At 40.4% G+C, this 21342-nt stretch overlaps 2 protein-coding genes across 3 annotated transcripts; both read left to right on the top strand.

Annotated features, from left to right (window-relative positions):
* Positions 1–665: 665 nt before the first annotated feature.
* On the top strand, positions 666–9702 carry inpp5ja (inositol polyphosphate-5-phosphatase Ja; the record flags this gene model as incomplete). The annotated part of the gene is made up of 12 exons (XM_083929691.1): positions 666–1309; positions 3116–3223; positions 3397–3505; positions 3626–3742; positions 4644–4819; positions 5207–5318; positions 6638–6747; positions 6833–7043; positions 7147–7284; positions 7472–7537; positions 7623–7727; positions 9232–9702. 12 exons carry the CDS (start codon positions 666–668, stop codon positions 9700–9702), a joined length of 2367 nt encoding a protein of 788 aa, XP_083785817.1.
* Positions 9703–14399: 4697 nt separating this feature from the next.
* On the top strand, positions 14400–20943 carry mat2aa (methionine adenosyltransferase 2Aa; the record flags this gene model as incomplete). Of its 2 annotated transcripts, XM_083930235.1 has the most annotated exons (9): positions 14400–14711; positions 16777–16854; positions 17606–17728; positions 17959–18071; positions 18190–18333; positions 19075–19293; positions 19547–19729; positions 20572–20705; positions 20805–20943. In XM_083930235.1, exons 1-9 carry the CDS (start codon positions 14612–14614, stop codon positions 20905–20907), a joined length of 1197 nt encoding a protein of 398 aa, XP_083786361.1. In that variant the 5' UTR covers positions 14400–14611. The 2 variants fall into 2 exon arrangements, with proteins under 2 accessions (XP_083786361.1, XP_083786362.1); XM_083930236.1 differs by lacking the exon at positions 20805–20943 and having other exon boundaries at positions 20572–20709.
* Between the last annotated feature and the right edge of the window lie 399 nt (positions 20944–21342).

The raw sequence follows: 21342 nt of genomic DNA, 5'->3' as shown, positions 1-21342 counted from the left end.
TCAGCCCACTGGTGGAAAAATAACATTTACTTCACTGCATTTATCTGCTAGCTGTAGCTCATGTAGTTACTTTGCAGATTTAAATGACTAATAGAGAATCTAATCAAGTATGATGTAATTTAAATTAAGCTACTCAGCAGTATAAAATGCTTACACAATAATGCATCTACAGTATATAATCAAACAAATACTATGAAATGGCCAATTCTGCATAATGAGTACTTCTGGTACTTTAAGTGTATTGTGATGCTAATACGTGTGTACTTTTACTGATATTGAATGCAAGACTTTTACTTGTAACAGATCGGAGTACTCCGTCCCTCATTGCCTCAGCACAACTGCCTACTCATGATAACGTCATCAGTGATGCCTGCGGAGCATGATGTGGACAGGTGCTCAATTAACGTGATGCACTCTCTCTCAGCTTCCACTCAATGCAGGCAAATCCCACGCTGTTGCACCTGTGCACCAAGGACTCACTGACTGATGTTGAGGCTCTGTGAACTAAGCGCAGGCAAGTTCAAGACATGGTGAAGAGTGACACATGCAAAAGTATTTTTTTCTGCAAGCCACATTATCTTGATTTAATGTCATATTGTCTTTTCTTTCAAACACTATAAAGAGAAATGTGTTGTGATTGTCACCATACTGCCTGTTGCAGGTTGATGGATCGCATGCGGCAGAAACAAATCAGCACTGACCCTTGCGGGCCCCAAGTGCAACCTGGACCCTGTGCGTTGATAGGAGTCGGTCCAGGTTTACCTCCGCAGCTCTCAATCCAAGAACCGCCTCTAATCAGCTCGTTGGAGGCACTCAAGAAACAGTGTGCAGCGAGCCACATACAGGCTGCAGCTGCGCCTGTGAAAGTGACGGACCAAATGCAGTCAGGGCAGCCAATGTCTGGGTCCACTCCGGCAACACTGGTGAGCATAAGCCGGCCAAGACCGACTGCTCTTGGAGCTAAACCGGCTCAAAAGTCAACCAGAATCTCAGTGGACCCCTCAAAGGAAATAGATTTGAGCCCAGTGTGTATCCCAGGACCTCAGAGTTCCAACGTCTTGACGCATTCCCCGACAGAGTCCTCCTTCTGTCGTCACAGTCCTCAGAGTCCCCGCAGCCCTCAGTCTTACACCAGCCAGCCTTACCTGAGTCCCAATCCCAGCCTGCCCCATCCAAATCCTAGCCCGCCCTCCAGCCTCAGCCCCAAATCCAGCCTCAGCCCTCAGCCACAGAAGACACCCACGTCTGGGAGCTCCGCGCAGAGCCAAGTGCAGTCCGAGAAGCCAGCAGGAGAGAACACTGACTTCAGGTAAGAAAAATGTAACTTGCCTGTGTGAAGGGTTTAAAAGGATTCTGTACTGTGAATGTTGTTAATACAGCTGCAGGAGCAGTCCTGCAGTCAGCGGCTGTAAGAAAGCGGATGTGTGCCAGACCATGTCACATGAATCAAAGCTGCAAATTTCACTAAGAGCTTTGCAAACCTGACAGATTGACAGAGCCACATTCTCTTGGCAGACTACCCAGAGAAAATACTTTTGTTGTGATCTTCGCTCATGAACAACGGCTGCCTGTAAAATCTCATTTAACATTAATGTAACTGTGTTTATATGTCCAAAGATTCAGATGGCAACAAACTCTACCAGTCCTACTGTCACACTCAAACACACATCATGCAGATTATACTATACTGTTGAATTTGCATGTTTTACTACAAATTACATTTACTTATATGTCATCAGGTAATGACGTTGTAAGCAGGTTTTTAAGATGATCAATGGAAAAAACGGTCTTGATGGGTTATTTGATGTATAATCTTGCAGAAATACACGAGGGATCCAATTTCGCCAGAGTTAAACTTTAATATAATTTAAATGGATAAGTTAAATAAAAATTCACCCCCTTTTCAGCTATCATGAATTTTTTTTTCAATCCGGCTGTTGACACGTTTATTTCTGCTGTGAAATTACATTTTAACATGGGGGTCTATGGAGATTGACTCCCTTTTGGAGCCAGCCTCAGGTGGTTCTTTGAGAAACAGTTTTTTGCTTCTTTATTGGTTTCATTTTTCAGCCCTGGAGGTCGCCACTTGTGCTCAACAGCCAGTTCTCAGATCTTAAGTATTAAACTGTCCTTGACGCCACCAACAGGGAGTTTTCAAAAATAACATAATTATTACACTGATGAAAACAAATAGGTGACTTTTGCCCGTGATAGTTTCTATCTTGAGCAAATTTCCACTTACTCTTCATTGATTTTATTATTATAGACCACTGAAATGAATGGAAACGATCTTAAATCTTATGGTACGATTTAAAAAAAAATTGAATGTAAATAACTGATTTGTAGTTATTTTTCATGCAATATGCAAAACCATCAATGTGGTCATTTAAGTTGATTCAATTTGGAAAGAAATATATTTATTGCTTATGTCTTTTTTATGATGGCAGAGATCATACTGTAAATCCACATAACAACCAGCACAATTTAATGACGGATGTCATGATGTTATTGTTGATGTATCAATCAGTGAATCTGTAGAAAAATGATTAGCAACTTTTTTGATCACTGATCATTCATCTGAGCCATACTTCAAATAAAAATGTTAAATATTTCCTGCTTCTAGTTTCTGTAAGGATTTGTTGCTTTTCTCTGTTTTTTTAATAATAATAAACCGGATCTCTTTGGCTTTTGGTCTGTTGGTTGGACGAAATAAGACATAAGAAGATAGTACGTTGAACTGTACACTGTGCTGACAATTTATAGACAAAATGATTAATTGATAACATAAATGTTAGTGGCAGCCCTAGTGAGTTGTTTCTGAAATGAAACAGTGTTGCTGGTAGTCTAATTTCAAAGGACAGTTTGCTCCATCTCTTCTAGCTCTCTGTTACACACACACACACACACACACACACACACACACACTTACTTTAGTCATCACTGAGGTAGGTGCTTAATTGTGCGTATCTATATATATGTATATATATACATATACAGGCTGCAGCAACACTGATGGAAGCTATTTCTCTGAGGATTAAAGCAAAGATGATGTCCTCCATGACCCTACACAATATATAGCATTTGAATCTAATGCAGCATTTCTATCCTCTGAAAGGGTGTACATCGTCACATGGAACGTGGGATCAGCTGTCCCGCCTGATGACATCACTTCTCTGTTTGGACCAAATGTTTCAGATGGGAGCGTTGACATGTTTATCATCGGGTAAGCAAGTATTTCCACCCGACTCAGCAGTGCCAGTGAGACAGCTGCGAGTGCCCACTCAGTCATCTGTGTTCATTTTGATGCGTCCCTTCCTGTTACCCGTCACTGTCTTCTGTTTGTTTCTTCATTTTCACTTGTTAATGACATTTCTCTACTTTTCTTGCACCACACAGACTCCAGGAAGTCAACTCCATGATAAACAAGCGGCTGAAGGATGTTCTTTTTTCAGACCAGTGGAGCGAGCTGTGCATGGACACTCTCAGTCCTTTTGGATATGTTTTGGTCAGTAAGGAGTTAAATCTGCTCCTTTCAGTCATACTGTAGATTTGCTTTTTTCTGCCATCATAAAACCTAATTTACTTTATTGATATATTATTTTTTTCATCTGTCCCATCCGTTTAGGTGGCATCCCAACGTATGCAGGGTGTGCTGCTGCTGGTGTTCTCTAAATTCTGCCATCTCCCATTCCTCAGGGGCGTGCAGACAGAGAGCACACGCACAGGACTTGGGGGATATTGGGTACGTGCATGCTCTGGATTCTGAGATTTATTACGGCGCAACATTGGTAGTGGGTTTGTGTCAGTGGGATTTGGGGGGGAGGGGGGTGGTTCAAAGGAAGTGTGTGTGTGCTCCCTCCTGCCATCAGGTGCGTGCATGCGTGGGTGAATATGTCAGTGTGTGACCTTCCTGTGCGTGTTGATGTCAGCATCAACCCCTGGATGCTGCTGGTGCAGTCTCCTTCTCTTTGAGGTCAGTGCAGCAGCAGGCTGTCTGGCTTTCTGGTTCTGTGACTCGGGGGCAGAAAAGGCATACTGACTTTGTCTCTGAACACACATACGATTGATACATGCCGGTGATTTTTTAATCATTTCTTTTAATTAAAGGGATAGTTCAGATTTTTTAAATGTGGTTGTATGGGACACTTATCCATCACCTACGCTACATGTGCACCTCCTGTTTGGAGAAACAAGCAGGACAGGCACAATATGTACTAAATAATGTACTTTTTAGCCACCTACAAAAAGGCCCTCCTAAAAAATCAATATCAGGTCAAGTGTTTTACTGCTTTACCTTGCCATCAAAGTTAAGTTGAAGCCTTTATCTATGCTCTTGTCAAAGCCACCAGACTCCTTTGAGAAAAACAGTATTTTTACCTCACAGAGCAGTTCGTTTTCTTAGTCTCTAACCCTTTACAACATCAGTCCCACAATAACACAAACAAACTAACGGATCGAGGCAGCGGTAAAGCGGCAACTCCCGTGTTCTGTGAGGTTAAATTATTGTTTTACTCAATGGAGTCTCGTGGCTTTGAAGAGGGAGAAGAACGGCTTCAGTTCCCCTCTGTGTACACTAACTGACTAACACTACCTCTATCTATATCTCACAGTCTCTCCCTTTGCCCTTTTTTTCTCAATCTAAGGGGAATAAAGGGGGTGTCAGCGCGAGGATGACAGTGTTTGGCCACCCGGTGTGCTTTCTCAACTGTCACCTGCCAGCTCACATGAGAAACCTGGAGCAGCGGATGGAGGACTTTGAAAGCATCCTGCAGCAGCAGCAGTTTGAAGGAGGCACTGCCACTGGTGTACTGGACCACGAGTGGGTGACATCATATTTTCACATTTGAGTTTAATTTATTTAGCTGAAGGCTCACCTCCCTTGAAAAACGTAATCATTCATTCAGAAAGTATTCTTTCTTTTGTTTGTTTTTACTTGTACCTCAACGCTTAAGACCTGACCTGAGCAATAAACTCGCAACAGTTGCTCACCAGTGATGAATAAATATTATATTACATGATCATAAAAGCCTTACTATTTGATATTTTTTGTGTGTTGAGTTTCAAGTAACACATTTTATTCAATGCCTTCATTCATTCATTTAATAGAGCCTGTACGACTGTCTCTTAGAAGTTAAAAAAATCACATCCTTCCTTTTTAAAAAAAATTTAAATGTATTCTTCTGTGTGGTTTTATTTCTGTCCCCAGTGTCGTTTTTTGGTTTGGGGATTTAAATTTCCGTATTGAAGACTATGACATCCATGTGGTGAAATGTGCCATCGACAGCAACAAGCTGCCTCTTCTGTGGGAGCGAGATCAGGTGAGACATTTTGACACATTCGCCCCTTCACAAACAGATGGATTTCTCTGGAAGGCTTTACGCCACCTGTTTGTCTCTTGATCGCCAACTACAACCAGCAGAGGGCGCTGTAGCACACAGGAAACAAACACCACCTTCTGTCTGAAATTCAAGGTGCCATACGGTATTGCTATGACTGATTGGAATTTGTCTTGATGAGGTCACTTAAACAAAGACAAAGAAAAACAAAAAATTAGTAAAACCACTCACTTACAGAGCACATAATATACGTAGTATATACAGATACTCATAACATTATTACAAAAGCATAAAATAAATATCCAACACATAAGAGCAACATAGATAAAACACTAGTGCCTGTAAGAAATGAGCAGCAACATCAAACAAAATAAAGGTCATTGAAAACTTCTGCCTTATTGCACAATATTTAACCTGCTGAGTGGCCTGTCATGCTAAGTTTGTGTTGTGTTAAGGAAGCACACAGCCTCAGGATATGTGTTTTGGAAACTTGGATGTTCTTGTCTTAAAGCTTCGTTCTTAGTCACACTTTTGGTGAGTAGGAAGGACATGAAAAAGGTTGTTAGCTAGGTGAGAGGCCCTTGTTTTGTTGCCTAGCCTTATTGATGGGGAGATCATATCCAATGATTATCGATGTAGTATGCATCACTTTGTCTAGCTGTCTCCTGTCCTCAGGCTGGTAACACCACACAGTTACTGGATATGTAAGGATGCTCTCCACTGCTGCGCTATAAAACTGCACCAAACCATCCCAGGATCATGGCTGGAGTACTGAACAGGCCTACCAGGCACAGGAAAAGACACAGAATTACCACAAAGAGTCGAAAAATTACTATATGAATGCAAAACAACCACGAGACAAAAAAATGATGACAAAGACACGCAAAACGACCACACAGAAACATAAAATGTCTGAAAAATCTTTTATTGTCACCACTTTAAACTTTGTGAGGTCGGCCATGGTTCTCATGATAAAGGGTTTATAAAGGGGATAACAGAACCGATAAAGCTCCAGGTAGGCATCTAGAAAAACACGGGAGAGCTGGTTTCATAGCAGGCATCCAAAGATTTTCATAACAGATGTCAAAGCAACGGGCCTGTAGCGATTCAGACAGCTTGGCTTGGGTTTCCTGGGCTTAGGCACAATCCCAGATGACCTAAAACATGCTCTGCTGCAAAAGGGACCAGTTAAAAATCTGTATATTATTTATACTGTATGTTCAACATTTCAGGGTAGCAGATGATACCAGATTAGGCATGTGGCCTGCTCAGCTTCTCCAATCATTTGTCTCTCTTTACAGCTCAACATGGCTAAAATCACAGAATCCATCCTTGAAGGCTTTATCGAGGGGCCACTTAACTTCCCACCAACATATAAGTTTGATGTGGGCACTCATACTTACGACACCAGGTCCGTCTAGTCACCTCCTTCACAAACCTCCACCTCCTTCTGTTAAACTGTTAATACCCACTATGACCCACTCTTCTTTTGTCAGTGCAAAGAAGAGGAAACCTGCCTGGACAGATCGCATCCTCTGGCGCCCTCGTCGTACTGGCTCGCCGGTTCCTAGCCACAACGCAGCACTGCAGCGGGGCCTCACCTCGTGGTTGGGTGGGGCGACCAAAGTGACACAGCAAGTGTACCGAAGTCACATGGGCTACACCATCAGTGACCACAAGCCTGTTTCTGCCCTGTTTTCACTGCAGGTGAGACAGTCGTTCTTCGAATACACCAGATTTATGAATGTCATCTCTCTTTGTATAGCTTGCTTATGTTTTATATAACTGCCTTGGGTTCTGTTTTTTTTAGTTCCCATTCAAGGTGGATATGCCGCTAGCGGAGCTGCAGGTAAACAAGGAGTGGTGTAAAGTCTCAGATGCTACAGTTAGATTCACCGTAGCGTCGACTTATCAGCGCAGCTCATGGGACTGGGTGGCCATATACAAGGTAATGTCAGATTGTTTTTGCTCTTTTTAAATTGTAAATCTTTTACATTTGTTATAATTGTATCACCATGTTATGCACACTGAATTACCCCGGTGTAAGAAATGTGCTACACAAATAAAGTTGCCCTGCCATGCCTCAAAAGCTCAGGGTAAATGGTGTTTAAATGAAATCCATTTCTTCTGCACAGGTCGGATTCAGACATCACAAAGATTACCAAGCATACATATGGGCCAAGGGAGAAAATGCAACACAAGTGTGTCAGACACTCAAATTCACAGATTTATTTCATGCCACAGCTGAATTCAGGGTTAATTTCTTTCCATTCTTTTGTTTGCCAGGTGACATTTTCAGAGGAGGATTTGCCGAGAGATGACTGCGAATACATCCTGGGTTACTACAGTAATAATATGAACAGCATTGTTGGACTGTCAACGCCAATTCAGGTAACAGAAGTCAAAGGACAAAAGGAAAGCCATCTCGCTGCTACTTGTGATATATTCATGGATGGATATGGACAGTAGTTGATTTTAGGGGGACGTAAAATGGCATCCCCCTGGTAAAACTTCATAACCATCCCCTATAGCAGAGAGTGCAGGGGCAAAGGGATTTGAATATGTTAGTCTAGTCTGCCTGACTCACTGATCCTTTATCTGACTGAGGTTCAATGAGGTGAAGCTAGTACCTATACGGCCGACCCCAGCCCTGAAATATCAGCAGCCTTACTGCGCATTGCTAAATCCATGCCGTTGTCCGTGGTGCTGAATTAGCAGTCGGATTAATAATTCTGTCAGTTTTGTCTTGAACACCCCCCCCCCCCCCCCCATTAAAAATGAACCAATCACCTGCACATATATATGGCCATAAGTAGTGAACAACCAAGCATTATAGTACATTTTATTTAGCTGACAATTTTATCAGAAGCAACTTCCAATAATTGCATTCAACCTTCCAATAAGTGCATTACAGCCTGTGTGCTATAGCGATATAGGCTGACTCATACGTTTGTGTTCCAGTTCCTCCCAAAGGTGTTGGTCGTGGTTGAGATTAGATTATGCAGGTTAGTCAAGTTCTTGCACACCAAACTGGGAAAACCGCCGGCCTGTTTGGATTGTCACTACACAGGAAAGGACCTTCTCTAAACCTCGAAGCCACAGAGCTGGAAACACAAGATTCCCCTTAAGCAGTGGTGGAAAGTACATCTACTGACTATTGTATAATTTTGGGATACTTGAGGTTAAATAAAAAGTCAAGTAATCAATTACTCAATCGACAGAGAATAAATCAACTCTTTTGATCGATTAATTGTTTTTAAAGGCTACAATGATTCCAGCTTCTGCAGTGTGAATATTTCCTGGATTTTTTTCATCATCTATGATAGTAAACTGATATCTAAATGAATAATTATTGAGTTTGGGGGATTTTGACTGTTAGACTTTTGAATAAGTCTTTAGGTTTTATGGTTTAACAAGAAAATAATGGTTGAAATTTTTGATAATGAAAACTATCATTAGCCACAGCCCTTCCTTTACTTTTTTCTGCTCCTCTATTCCACTTTTACTACACTACTTTTCAAAGGAAAATATCACTCTACTACATTTATTTAAGAGCTATAACTACTATTGGTACTTTGCAGAGTCAAATTATACATACAATACATTCGATTTTTGTATAAAATATGATACATTACTATAGGTTAACCTGTCAACCGTATGTACTGTATTTATGCATCAATGGTAATAATTCAATAACACAACACTTTCGGTTTTACAATTAGTAGTTTTACTTTTGATTCTTTGAGTAGAGTTTGCTGATAATACTTTTACTTGTAGTGGAGTATTTCTGCATTGTGTTGTTTATATGGAAAGGTGTGCCCACATACTCACAAAGTTTATTCTTAGTAACCTTAATCCCGTTCTTATCTTCTCTTGAATCCTCCATCCTAAACAGATCAAGATTCCAGTCCACAGCCCCACTGCGCGTCGCTCCGACAGCTCAGACGTCAGCTCAGAAGACGACAGCACTCTGGTTCTGCTTGCTCCAAACTCTCGCAGCCCGAGCCCTAAAACTGGCAAACACCACCATCGCCACCGCCGTAGCCGCAGCCCGGCTGTTCCTGCTCTCTCCTCCAACCCCCTCCCCTCCCTGCAGGGCCTCAGCCTTTGTCCTCGCTCCAAAGAAGGCCAGACTCACAGCCACTCACCCCACTCTGCTGCTAGGAAGGAGCGTCTGATGTCCCCCGACACTTTGGTGTCTCCCGCCGTCAGCCCGCTCAGTCCCCGCAGCCCTGTGTCTCCAGGTGGTGGGGTAACTGCACCGGAAGCCCTGATCGCTGCTATCTTAGGTGAACACAGACCAGCTCAGGTTAGCCCCACAGGGGTCAAACAGATAGGAAAGACAGGGGAAACAGACACTGCATAGAATATAACCATCGGTAGTTTAAAGGAGGTGCCGTACAGTAAAAGGAGAACAGTTGCAATATTCATGCATTCAGCGCCTGATGGGATCCCTCAAAGTCACTGTGCTCGTAGAAGCGGCACATTCAGTGACTCCTAATGTAGTGTGCAAACATTCCACATTAAGCCCTGCAGTTCTCTGTTTCTGAGTCTACCATCCTCCATACACTATGGGAGTCAAAGATGTGTCCAGACTCCCGACGACAAGTGCTTTTATAGACCCATAAGCTATATCATACATAAACCAACATACTGAATGTGAAACCAAAGTCAGAGTAAACCTGTGATGGATGTGAACAGTTATTATTGACAGCAATATGATTCACAGTCTCAGATCAAAATAAGGATCCTGGAACATACGTTTTGATGTTATCACATTCGTGTGTGTGTGTGTGTGCGTGTGCGTGTGCGTGTGCGTGTGCGTGTGCGTGTGCGTGTGTGGAACTATGTGTTAAATGGGTGAAACGTGCATTTTGAACCAGATAATAGTGTGAACTTTTAACTCTCTATAGTTCTTGGTCTGTATTCATCAAATGAATCTAATGTACCTGAACAGAGATAATACATTTCACCACCTCAGTTAATCTGAAATGTAACATGTGACTTGAACAGTAATCTTAGATCAGTGCTCTTTTTCTTAGCAGCGTTGTGAATACAGCCCCTATTCTATAGAGGTCAGTGAGTGGGTGTTTAGGCTAATGTGTTTGTTTTGCTTCAAGGAAATTTGTCATGTAATTGTGTGCGCGTGCAAATAAAACAAGAGCAAACGTGAAGTAAACTGACAAAATACTGTTTATTGGACAAACACTTCTTGAAATTGTTAAGAAGAAGTGTATATTTGTGTGTAAATGTAGACTCACACAAGTCACACAATGACGCATAATTCGTCTAGAAGGTCAGAAGCAGATAGAGGACAGCTCGTCCAGCAGGATGATTGATGTGCTGATGGTGCTCAACACAGACAAACTGCATGGAAGAACAGGACAAGTTTCAAATCACGACAAACAACAAAGCAAAAAATGTTCAATCTCTTGAAATATAAAATGTGTTAAGACACAGAAGATCTTGAGTTTTCACAGAGGCACGGATGAGTGTGACATTTTTAGTCAAGGCGAGTTAGTAAGGTGTGCAGCACATACATTAGGGCTGGGTTTTAAAAAATCTATTTTCTGATTGAAATTTGAACGATCCATGATATTGATTCATTAAAAGACAATTTTAAGGAATCCACTGGTACCAACCATGTTATGCTAGCTTGTCGGGATGATGGTTAAGTGACGCTCCAAAATTAAGCTAAACTTTGGCGTGGGAAAAACTGTCATGTCCCTTTTCAGAGGGGTACCTTCACCTTTGACCTCAAGATATCTGAATGAAAATGTCACTCAATACTCACCGTCTGTAGAGTCTGTAGAGCTGCACTTTATTGTGTTGATTGCTGTAGTGGGTTCATGTTAAATAACTGCATTGGGGTCAATTGTAAACATTTAATATCTTTAATAATGCAACAGGTCTTTGTACAACATTATCTCTCTGAGAATCTCTTAAATAAACAAGAACAAGTTGTATTGGTATGATCCATCCATCCATCCATCTTCAACAGCTTGTCCCCACTGGGGCCGTGGGGGGCTGGAGCCGATCCCAGCTGACATCGGGCGTGAGGCGGGGTACACCCTGGGCAGGATGCCAGTCTATCCCAGGGCACATAGAGACAAACAGAGACAGACAACCATTCTACGGGCAATTTAGAGTCATCAATTAACCTAACACGTGCATGTCTTTGGACATGGGACACTTGGACTGTGGGAGGAAGCCCGAGAACCAGGAGAGAACCCACGCAGACACGGGGAGAACATGCAAACTCCACAAAGAAGGGCCCCAGCCGGGATTCGAGCCAGTGCTAACCACCACACCCCTGTGCTGCCCTGTGTTGATATGATACATAATCAAATCAATATTGAATTCCATCCAGCCCTAGGACATGGTCATTATTTAAAACAAACATGTGTTGCAATACCTATCGTATCGTGAGGTTGTAGGCATTACCCAGCCCTAATATACATGACATAACATTTACTGTAACATAACTGGGAATTTGTTCACAAATAGCCGACTAACCCTCCAAAACCAGGCGTTGGGACAAAGGTTGTCACAATAGCAGAATTACGTTGATACAATACTTGTACACTGTATACTCTCACCATTCCAGGCCTCTAACAACCCTTAAGACAGACAAAATAATTGATCATTTTAACCCTTACTTGGTGGATAAACTGGAAATACTGTATACTGCATTATGACTATCTCTCATATGTTCTATTCTAATTGTATTTTATTTCATTTTTTAAATGTAGTGTACATCTCATTTGATGTCTTTTAATTGTTTTGTTGCTGCTTTTTTTTTTATTGCATATTGGTTTTGAATGTCATCCTAATGCTTGTTTTTGCCTGTGTAAAGCTCTTTGAATTTCCATTTTGTTTGCCTTGCCTTCAGGCACTTGCAAATTCGTCAAACAAGTGAAACACTTGACACTTTCTTCTTCAAGCCTCTAAAATTGTTCAAATAAGTGAAATATTGGGTTTTTTCACCTCTTCAGGCCATTTAAAACCATTTTCAATACAGGATACTTTCTTCTTACTCTTCATTTGTTGCATTTAAAAAATATTAGTGCACTGTTTCGGTTTTGCTCTATTCTATTTGTATTTTATTTCATTTTACGTATTTCATTAGTGTTTGGGAGAAGTGAACTTTGTAATTAAACTAGTAGTTAAACTACTTTTGCATTAGCTTGCTGGTCGTTTTAAATATCATCCTAATGCTTTTCTTTGTATGTGCAAAGCATTTTAAATTGTCTGCATTTGAAATGTTCTATATAAATAAAGTTGCCTTGCCTCTAAGCACACTTTACACTTTCACATCTTCAAGCCTCTAAGAATCCCAGATCACCTAGACTTTAAATGTCCTTAAATTGAGAAAAACACAATAATTAAATAGTTATATCCCCAATGGTCATAACCTGTGTTGATGCATCAAAATCAGCTTCGGCTTAATTGACCAAGTATGTGTACAAGTAATCTGACTCTGGTTTTATTTTGCTCTTAATGTACTTATGTTTATAAATATACATATATAAAGCTAAAACAGACAGCAAAGCTGAACAAGGTAAACATCCACGTTATTATATTATTATATGTAGCCTACATAAAAATGCCATTTTATATTTAAAAATCAGTGCCTAAACATTAACTGTATTTATATAACTAACACAAAAAACAGCATAATGCAATTTATAAACAGTAGGGCAATAGGGCCAAATTGCAAAAGTGCAAAAGGTCAGAGTGTGGATGGTGCTGGAATAAAAAATGGGGTGGTTAATGTAATGGTTTATAGCCTATATACTGTATGAGGTGATGCTTTATTCTAAGAACCACAATATAGCGTAAATGCATGAATACAAACAAAAATGGAAAGGTAGGCTATATAATAACATTTCCTTAAAAACTTTGTATAAATCAGCTGTATAAATACTTTTCTCATGATTAATAATTTGGATTTGGGCTCAAAATCATTCAGAAATTGAATTTAGAAGGGATTCAAAGTTGGCCGAGATTTTGAAAATGTAGCTTTTTGGATGTACAATTTTCCTTGTAGAATTATTAAATGGACAATCTGATGCGTCTTTTTTCCCCAATTGAATGAAGTGATTGTTTTAAACGTTGAAATACTTCTCTTTTTTCCCAGAACTCTAAAGCATACTGACACTCCCACAATAAATGCATAATAGTTTCTTCTTCAATTTCACAAAACTCACATTTGTTGTCCACAGCCACAAACCTTGAAACAAATTGAATAGTGGGATAAATATTGTGAATAACTTTTATAATGTAATTCTTTCAGTTTATAGGGGATAACAAATGTATACAGAAGAAGCCATACCATCCTTGCTGGTACAGGAGTCCCACCCCCTGCAGGTAACTCTCACAGCACTGGGCAGCTCCTTCAGCAACAGACTGATACACCCTAAGTGTGCGAAGGAGAGGTACGGCAGGTCCTTCCTTCCTGCTGCTGTCAGACGTCACAATCAGCACTGCTCCGAATAGACTATTGACCTCCTCCTGTACCCTGTACCCTGTACCCTGCACTGTGCAATATGCCTGTACTATGGGCACTTCTGTTTTTTGCACTATTTGGACATATTTAATCATATTTATTCACTCCATATCACATTATTACAAAACAAACAAAACAAGAACTGCACTATATCATGTGAATATGTATATATGTCTATTTCCATTCCTTCCCTTTTTACATTTAACTTTATTGCTTATTTTTGCTATTTTTTTTTATCTTATTTTGTCATATTCTGTTGCTGCTGTGACAATGCGGGACATTAAAGGTTTTCTGATTCTGATTCTGATTCAATATTAGAAAACTAAGAACTCAAAACAAATGTGTTATAATTCATTCCTTAAGTGTTTATTGGTATATTTATGACTTTTAATATTTATTCCATTTACAACGATGGTCGGTTCCAATTCCTGCGACCAAAAAGTAGCTGAAAGGTGGCCAGATGGTCTGAAGCTAAGTTTTTTTTAACTATGAGAGCACGCCCATTTGCACCACATGGTCTGTGCTCAACAACAATTGGCTGCAGAGAAGTGACTAGAAGGCTGTGAAGAAGTTGTCCAGACGGATAAATACGGCTGTCCCAACCCCGGTCTGCACATCAACACCCGGTGAGCATAAACTTGCAGCAGCGTGGTCTCTTGAGACACAGATAAAAGGCTGTTATAACAACAACCTGTCCGGTTTCTTGAGTTAACTCCGGTATCGAAGCGGCTAGCCCCGTTAGCTCACAGCGCGTGTCTCTGCTAAAATGAACGGCCACCAGAACGGTTTCCATAACAACATGCACATCGATGACGACGAAGACTGCTTCCTCTTCACCTCCGAGTCCGTCGGAGAGGGACACCCCGGTAAGTTTTTAAATGTGTAACCTGCTTATCTGCGAGGTAGTTTCACCTTCTTTTTTAGCAAAAATAATTAGCTTGATAGCACCTTTTGTTAGCCTCTCAAACAAGGTCATGTTATTGTAGCAGCTCAGGGTGTTTCTGTTAGCTTATTAAGTCTCTGTACGGTTAGCTACATGTGTCAACAGTTACAAAAATGTGGTGTAAACGGGACCTAGCTACATGTAATTCAGACAAGCCACATAATTAATACTATTTGACAGTTTTAAGTTAAGTTGCGGCTGCATGCTAATAACACGGCGGCTAACTGTAATAGCTAACACTTCAGTTAGGACTGTTGGTGCCTGTCAATCACATTTATAGCTCTATGGTATAGCTCCACGCTGTGGCAAGCGGTTTTAACATCTGTTATTATGTTTTAGATATCCATAATATAATGTCTACTAGTCAAAGTTGAGTTCTTCCTTAATAATAATAATTTAAGATACCCACAATGACATTCTTCCTGTCTTCACTTGTCATTTCAGATATCCACAACATCATTCTTAACTTATGTCACTTTTAGCATGCATGTGTATTTCATTTCTAGATATAAACAATTACATTTTAGTTATCCAGAATGAACATGCTGGATACCTGTAATGTCATTCTTAAGAGGAAGATTGCAGTTGTAATTTCTTATCCCGCTAGTATTACGAAACACAATCACAGTTGTTTTATAGCATAATTCCAATCATTTTTTATATGAATGTGTTAGAAATATGTAATTTACCACAGCTGTAAGGTGCTGGAGAGCTTAAAAATGGACCTTGAAAGTGCTTGAAAAGTGCATGAATTTGACATTAGAAAAGGTGTACGAAACGAGTTGTACAGTTATGGTTAAATATATTTTGAGCTTTGACATATAAATTACCAATTATCTTTATACACTAAATTGCCAGTTTATTGGGTTCACCTTGATAAAAACAAATGCAGTCTAATATGACAATGAATCCTATACCTTCATACATTATTCAGTCTTTGTTGAAGTTGTTTTTAGAGAGTAGATTCATCTTAAAGGAACCACAGCATTTTAATTTCAGAAGTTTGCTGAAGCCTGCAGTTTTCACTCTAACATTGGGGCAGTGGAGGCAGCTCCATTGCACCAGCTAATAGGCTTAACAGTAGTCCTAAATATAGGCACTGCAGGGGCTGCTGCTCAACTGTGGGCGTATAATAGAGTTGCATACACACTTTGTATTTGCAGGACAATCAAAGAATCCACAGAGATCTCTATTAATGGTGTGCTTTAAAGAGCACTACATTTACACAGGGCAAATTAAATATTCAAAGCACACATTTGTGTGGGGCAAATAATTACAGTTAGTTTCAGGGAGGAGGGGGGGCGTCAATGGTTAGGGATGAGAGAGGTGGAAAAAACTACTTCACACTGTAGGTTTTGAACTGAGAGAAAAAGCTAGACATTTTTGCAAGTATTCAGTGAGGTGGATCATTGTACATTTAGATCCACAGTGACTGTTTTGTAATCACATCTAACATTCATTCATTTCAATTCCTAGAGGATTTTTTCCTGTGAATGTGTTTTTAGATTGCATTGGCTGGATTTTAACCACCAAGATTAATTCTTTGTAACTACTGTTTATTTTACTATTGTTTAAACCAATTCTGATGAATAGCTGTATCATGAAACAGGTGCAGTTTCAGTATAACAATAGGAACAGTGGTTTTAGCACTAAAACCTGTGTTTATTAAGCTCTATGCATCTGCCTGGATAAATGTGACACTGCTGGAGTGGAATGAATCTTTACACCAATATGTTCTCATTGGTCTTTCAAATACATAATTTATTCTCCAGGCATGATGTATTTCAACAAATGTATGTCCTTGCTCCAATGAGTATAAAGAGCAAACATTTAAAGTATTATTATTATTATAATAATATAAGTAATATATTAATAATATAAGTATAACAACACAATTAGTTTTTTGCAATGAAAGCATATTTATCAATCAGTGCAAATGAGGCATTGTCATGAAGAGTTCTGAAAAAGTCTCATGTGTTACTCCACAGATAAGATTTGCGACCAAATCAGTGATGCCGTGTTGGATGCACACCTCAAACAAGACCCTGATGCCAAAGTAGCATGTGGTAAGTCTTTAGACAGCAACGGCAGTCGTTTAGCGAATATTTATTGTTAAAGCATGCATTTCCAATCTCAAACAAAACAGAGGTGAGGTCCAACCAATCATGTTGCTCATTGCATCTTTTGGTTTCTCTGTTGTGAAATGTTTTCTGATGTATCTTATAGTTCCTGTGAGGTACAGGTCCATTTCAGGTTTCACAAAGCTTATCATTGAAGTTATTACCTGGACTGGATGTTTAAATTGTGCATTGGCTTTAGTTTTATGGAAGTTCACCTAAACCTCAGGCAATTTAGCAGGGTAGTTTTGTAACTCTCCATTTAATGGAACATGGTGTCTCAGCTATAGTCCCCGCAGGTGAGTTGTTTTGTGCTGCACTGTTTTGTGCTGCACTTTGTTGCACTGACAGCTCACAATTTCTGCTTTTAGAGGTTAATTATTTGCATTATGTTTTGCTGCTCGAATGCTGGTGAGGTAGAAATATTGTCGCACAAATTGGTATTTTAAATCCGCCAGGAAAAAAAGGCCAACTGCCACAAATGTATGGGTCATATCAATCAAAATGTGGATGGGACTGTTGGTTCGCGCTTTAGATAATGGTGACAGAGCTGCAACAATTAGTCTATTAATTGGTCAAAAGAAAATGAATCACCAACGCCTGTGATAATTGATTGTGTATCTTCACCTCCTTGTTCTTAATGATGTATCGTACTTAGTCCTACTCTCATCTCTCACGCTTAATGTCATTGTGTCCTCAGAGACCGCTGCTAAGACGGGGATGATCCTGCTGGCGGGGGAGATCACGTCCAGGGCCAACGTTGACTACCAGAAGATTGTCAGGGACACAATCAAACACATAGGCTACGATGACTCCACCAAAGGTACATTGATGAAAGTGGTTCAGTCTGAGATTCATGCAGTTAATGCCTCTTTCTTAAGTACAAACATCAGCATTGTACATAATAGTACATCAAATCATTAAAAGGATTTCCTCAGTTGTATGTAATGAAATGTAAAATTGCGAGAGTTTTTAAAGTGCATATTTGAAAGATTATTGGTGATGATGGACATGTGAAATCGTTTAGTGAGGCTCAGCTGTTTTATTCTACAGGCTTTGACTATAAGACCTGCAATGTGCTGGTGGCTTTGGAGCAGCAGTCCCCCGACATTGCTCAGGGTGTTCACGTGGATCGAAAAGAAGAGGACGTGGGAGCCGGTGACCAGGTCAGAGGCTTCATATGTTGATGTTTGTGTTTGATTCACAATAGTAACTTCAGCCGTAAGTGTATGATGTTATTTGGACCTGTATTAATGCTTTAAATTGTGATCCCACCTCTCACAGGGTCTGATGTTTGGCTATGCCACTGATGAGACTGAGGACAGTATGCCCCTCACTATTGTCCTGGCTCACAAGCTCAATGCCAAGATGGCCGAATTGCGCCGAAATGGAACGCTGCCATGGCTCCGACCCGATTCCAAGACTCAGGTAGGGCAAGGAAACGGTGCCTCCACTTCCACAGAGGCTACCTGAATTACTTGGAAAATAAAACCCACTATTTTAGGTTATTGTTGTTTTACCTCCAGGAATATTTGATCTGAAGGGGCTTTCTTTCCGTTTTATATTTTTAATGATGACTTACAGATACATATTGCCACTAATAGTAGTAGATAAGCTCAATTCATTATTTTCATTATCTGATATATAAATTAATTTTATAGAAAATGGTAAATGCCAAATTGCATGTTCATTTTTGACACAATGTCCAAACACCAAAGCTATTCAATTCATTTATTAGGATATAAAACAAAAAACAGCAGATCCTTACATTTCAGAAGCTCAAACAAGTGTATGTTTGCTTGCATTTGTTTGCCTTTTGCAGCGTATTGTCATTATTTGCACTCATGATATTCTTAAAATGGATATAAATGGGCCTTTCACAATGCAATCAGCCCCAGGGTAAGAGAGGTGTTCGCTTGGGGCTAAGAAAGCTTTCACACTAGCACATTGCAAAGTGGGCTTGCAGAGTTATAAAATATAGAATATGCAGAAGTTAGAATATGTGAATCTAAGGCTTGGGGGCCTTTTAAAATCCCTTTATGAAATACTACACATCATTTGCAATTACATATTTACATAACAAATATTTGTGACCTGCAGGTAAACAAATGTAAAGAACATATGCTAATGCCTTTCCTCTTGTTAAATATTTGCTGTTTTCCCTCCCAGGTGACTGTTCAGTACAGACAGGATCGAGGGGCAATGGTGCCATTGCGTGTCCACACCGTTGTGATCTCTGTGCAGCACGATGAGCATATTAGTTTAGAAGAGATGTGCTCATGTCTGAAGGAGCAGGTGGTGAAAGCGGTGGTTCCCAGTGGCTACCTTGACGATGAAACTGTATACCACCTGCAGCCCAGTGGGCGCTTTGTCATTGGAGGACCACAGGTGAGACAAAAAACTCTAAACTCTCTGTGGTTCTCCTGCACAGTCCCCCCAAGAAAATTGAAATTAACAGTTCATTCAAGATATTTGGATTTCAGTGGACGCATGTTGTCCAAGTCTTAGTAACTACAATACGGTACATTCCATGATTAAAATATTATGCTTCTGTCAAAATGAAATGAAAAAAAAAACATGTAAACGTTTGTTTGTCTTAAATGTAGATAAACTTCAAAGTCCTGTGTTTTTCCTCTTGCAGGGTGATGCTGGTCTGACTGGGCGTAAGATCATTGTGGATACTTACGGGGGTTGGGGTGCCCATGGAGGTGGAGCCTTTTCTGGGAAGGACTACACAAAGGTCGATCGCTCTGCTGCCTATGCTGCCCGCTGGGTGGCCAAGTCTCTGGTGAAAGCTGAGCTCTGCAGGCGTGTGTTGGTCCAGGTGAGTGTACACTATATACTACAGTTTCAAAGACTCAACCGCCTATAGGTTTGAAGGTTACTGTTTAAAACGCCGGGAGCTTCCTACTCGCAGAGAGCAGCGATGGTGGTCAGCTTGAATTATTCACTCCCACATCATCTTATTGTCCGTCAGACAAGGCCGTTGCAATAGTGGTTGGTGAAGTGTTTACTTGTTTTGCCTCCTCTGAAAACTTGTTTTAAGCCAACAAATGTTGTTTCTAAAAACCACCTGTGACGGATGTAACCAATTATACCTGACAACATTAACGATCCCTGTAAACAGTCCCATATCAAAGTAAGGACCCTGGAGCAGAAGCATTTATGGTATCATCGTTCACATCAGAGAGAGAAAGAGGGGATGTGTGTGTTTTCCAGGTCATAGCTAATTTAGTTTAGGCTTTTTATTTTTTCCAGACCTCACCATCCACTCTAATATACGTCCGGTTGCTTTTAAAGCCCAACATATACAGGATTTTTAAGGCCGATATCAATATACGCAAGTTAAGAAAACATTTTGGCCAATACCTTTTTTTTCCCACATGAGCACATCATGGCATAAACAAGTGCCTTAAATTTTGTTATTAAGCAATAATAACTAAGATATGTAGGAGTGGGACATTCACATAGAACATATCTGTGGCTTGTCTATACTGATGTTTCTTGTTACTGCAGGCATATATGCTGATACTTATACATTTGCAGCTATAAGCAAATATGTAGCATTGTGTAGGAATGGCAAAACTTACAGATAACATTTTTCACATTCTTTTTCACTGAGTTCATGTTAGTTCTTAATGTGTGTGTGTGTATTATCTGTTTTAGGTATCCTATGCTATTGGAATTGCCCATCCACTCTCCATCTCTATCTTCACTTATGGGACCTCCCAGAAGAGCGAGAGGGAGCTGCTGGAAATTGTGAAGAAGAACTTTGACCTCCGTCCAGGAGTCATTGTGAGGTAACCTGTGGTGTCCGATTTTAGATTTTGCAGTTAAAATCCCCACTCTACACATTGTTCTACTGCAGGTTTCTATAAATTATTTTGTTTCTGTCTCAGGGATCTTGACCTGAAGAGGCCCATCTACCAGCGCACAGCATCTTATGGTCACTTTGGTCGGGACATCTTTCCATGGGAAGTGCCCAAGACGCTGAAATACTGACCCCCTCCTCTAATCTCCAAGCTGGCCTTAGGTGTACTACAGATAAACCTGTGTGTCTGTCTACCTCCCTCCTTTCTTCTTCCCCCCCCCCCCCCCCTTCCTCCACACACACACACACACACACACACACACACACACACACACACACACACACACACACACACACACACACACACACACACAGAGATCACCACAGCCTCTCCTTCACGAAATGATGCCATCTCTCCACCTGTTAGTATTGTACACATCTCTATGAGACAACAATAATCTTTCAGTTGTTTAGTTTTGTCATCTTTATGGCACAAATAGGTAATCACTTGTTAACTGCTCATTTTCTTATTTGCGCTGTCCCTTCAAGCCATTTTTTTTCTGACGTTTTACAGAGAAGTCAGAAGCTGCTTGTGGTTATGTTGGGCAGCGACATGATATCACTCC

This window comes from Echiichthys vipera, assembly GCF_963691815.1.
Source record: "Echiichthys vipera genome assembly, chromosome: 16".
NCBI lineage: Eukaryota > Metazoa > Chordata > Actinopteri > Perciformes > Trachinidae > Echiichthys > Echiichthys vipera.
Note: the sequence above shows the minus strand (reverse complement) of the source record. Positions and strands in the feature narration are given on the sequence as shown.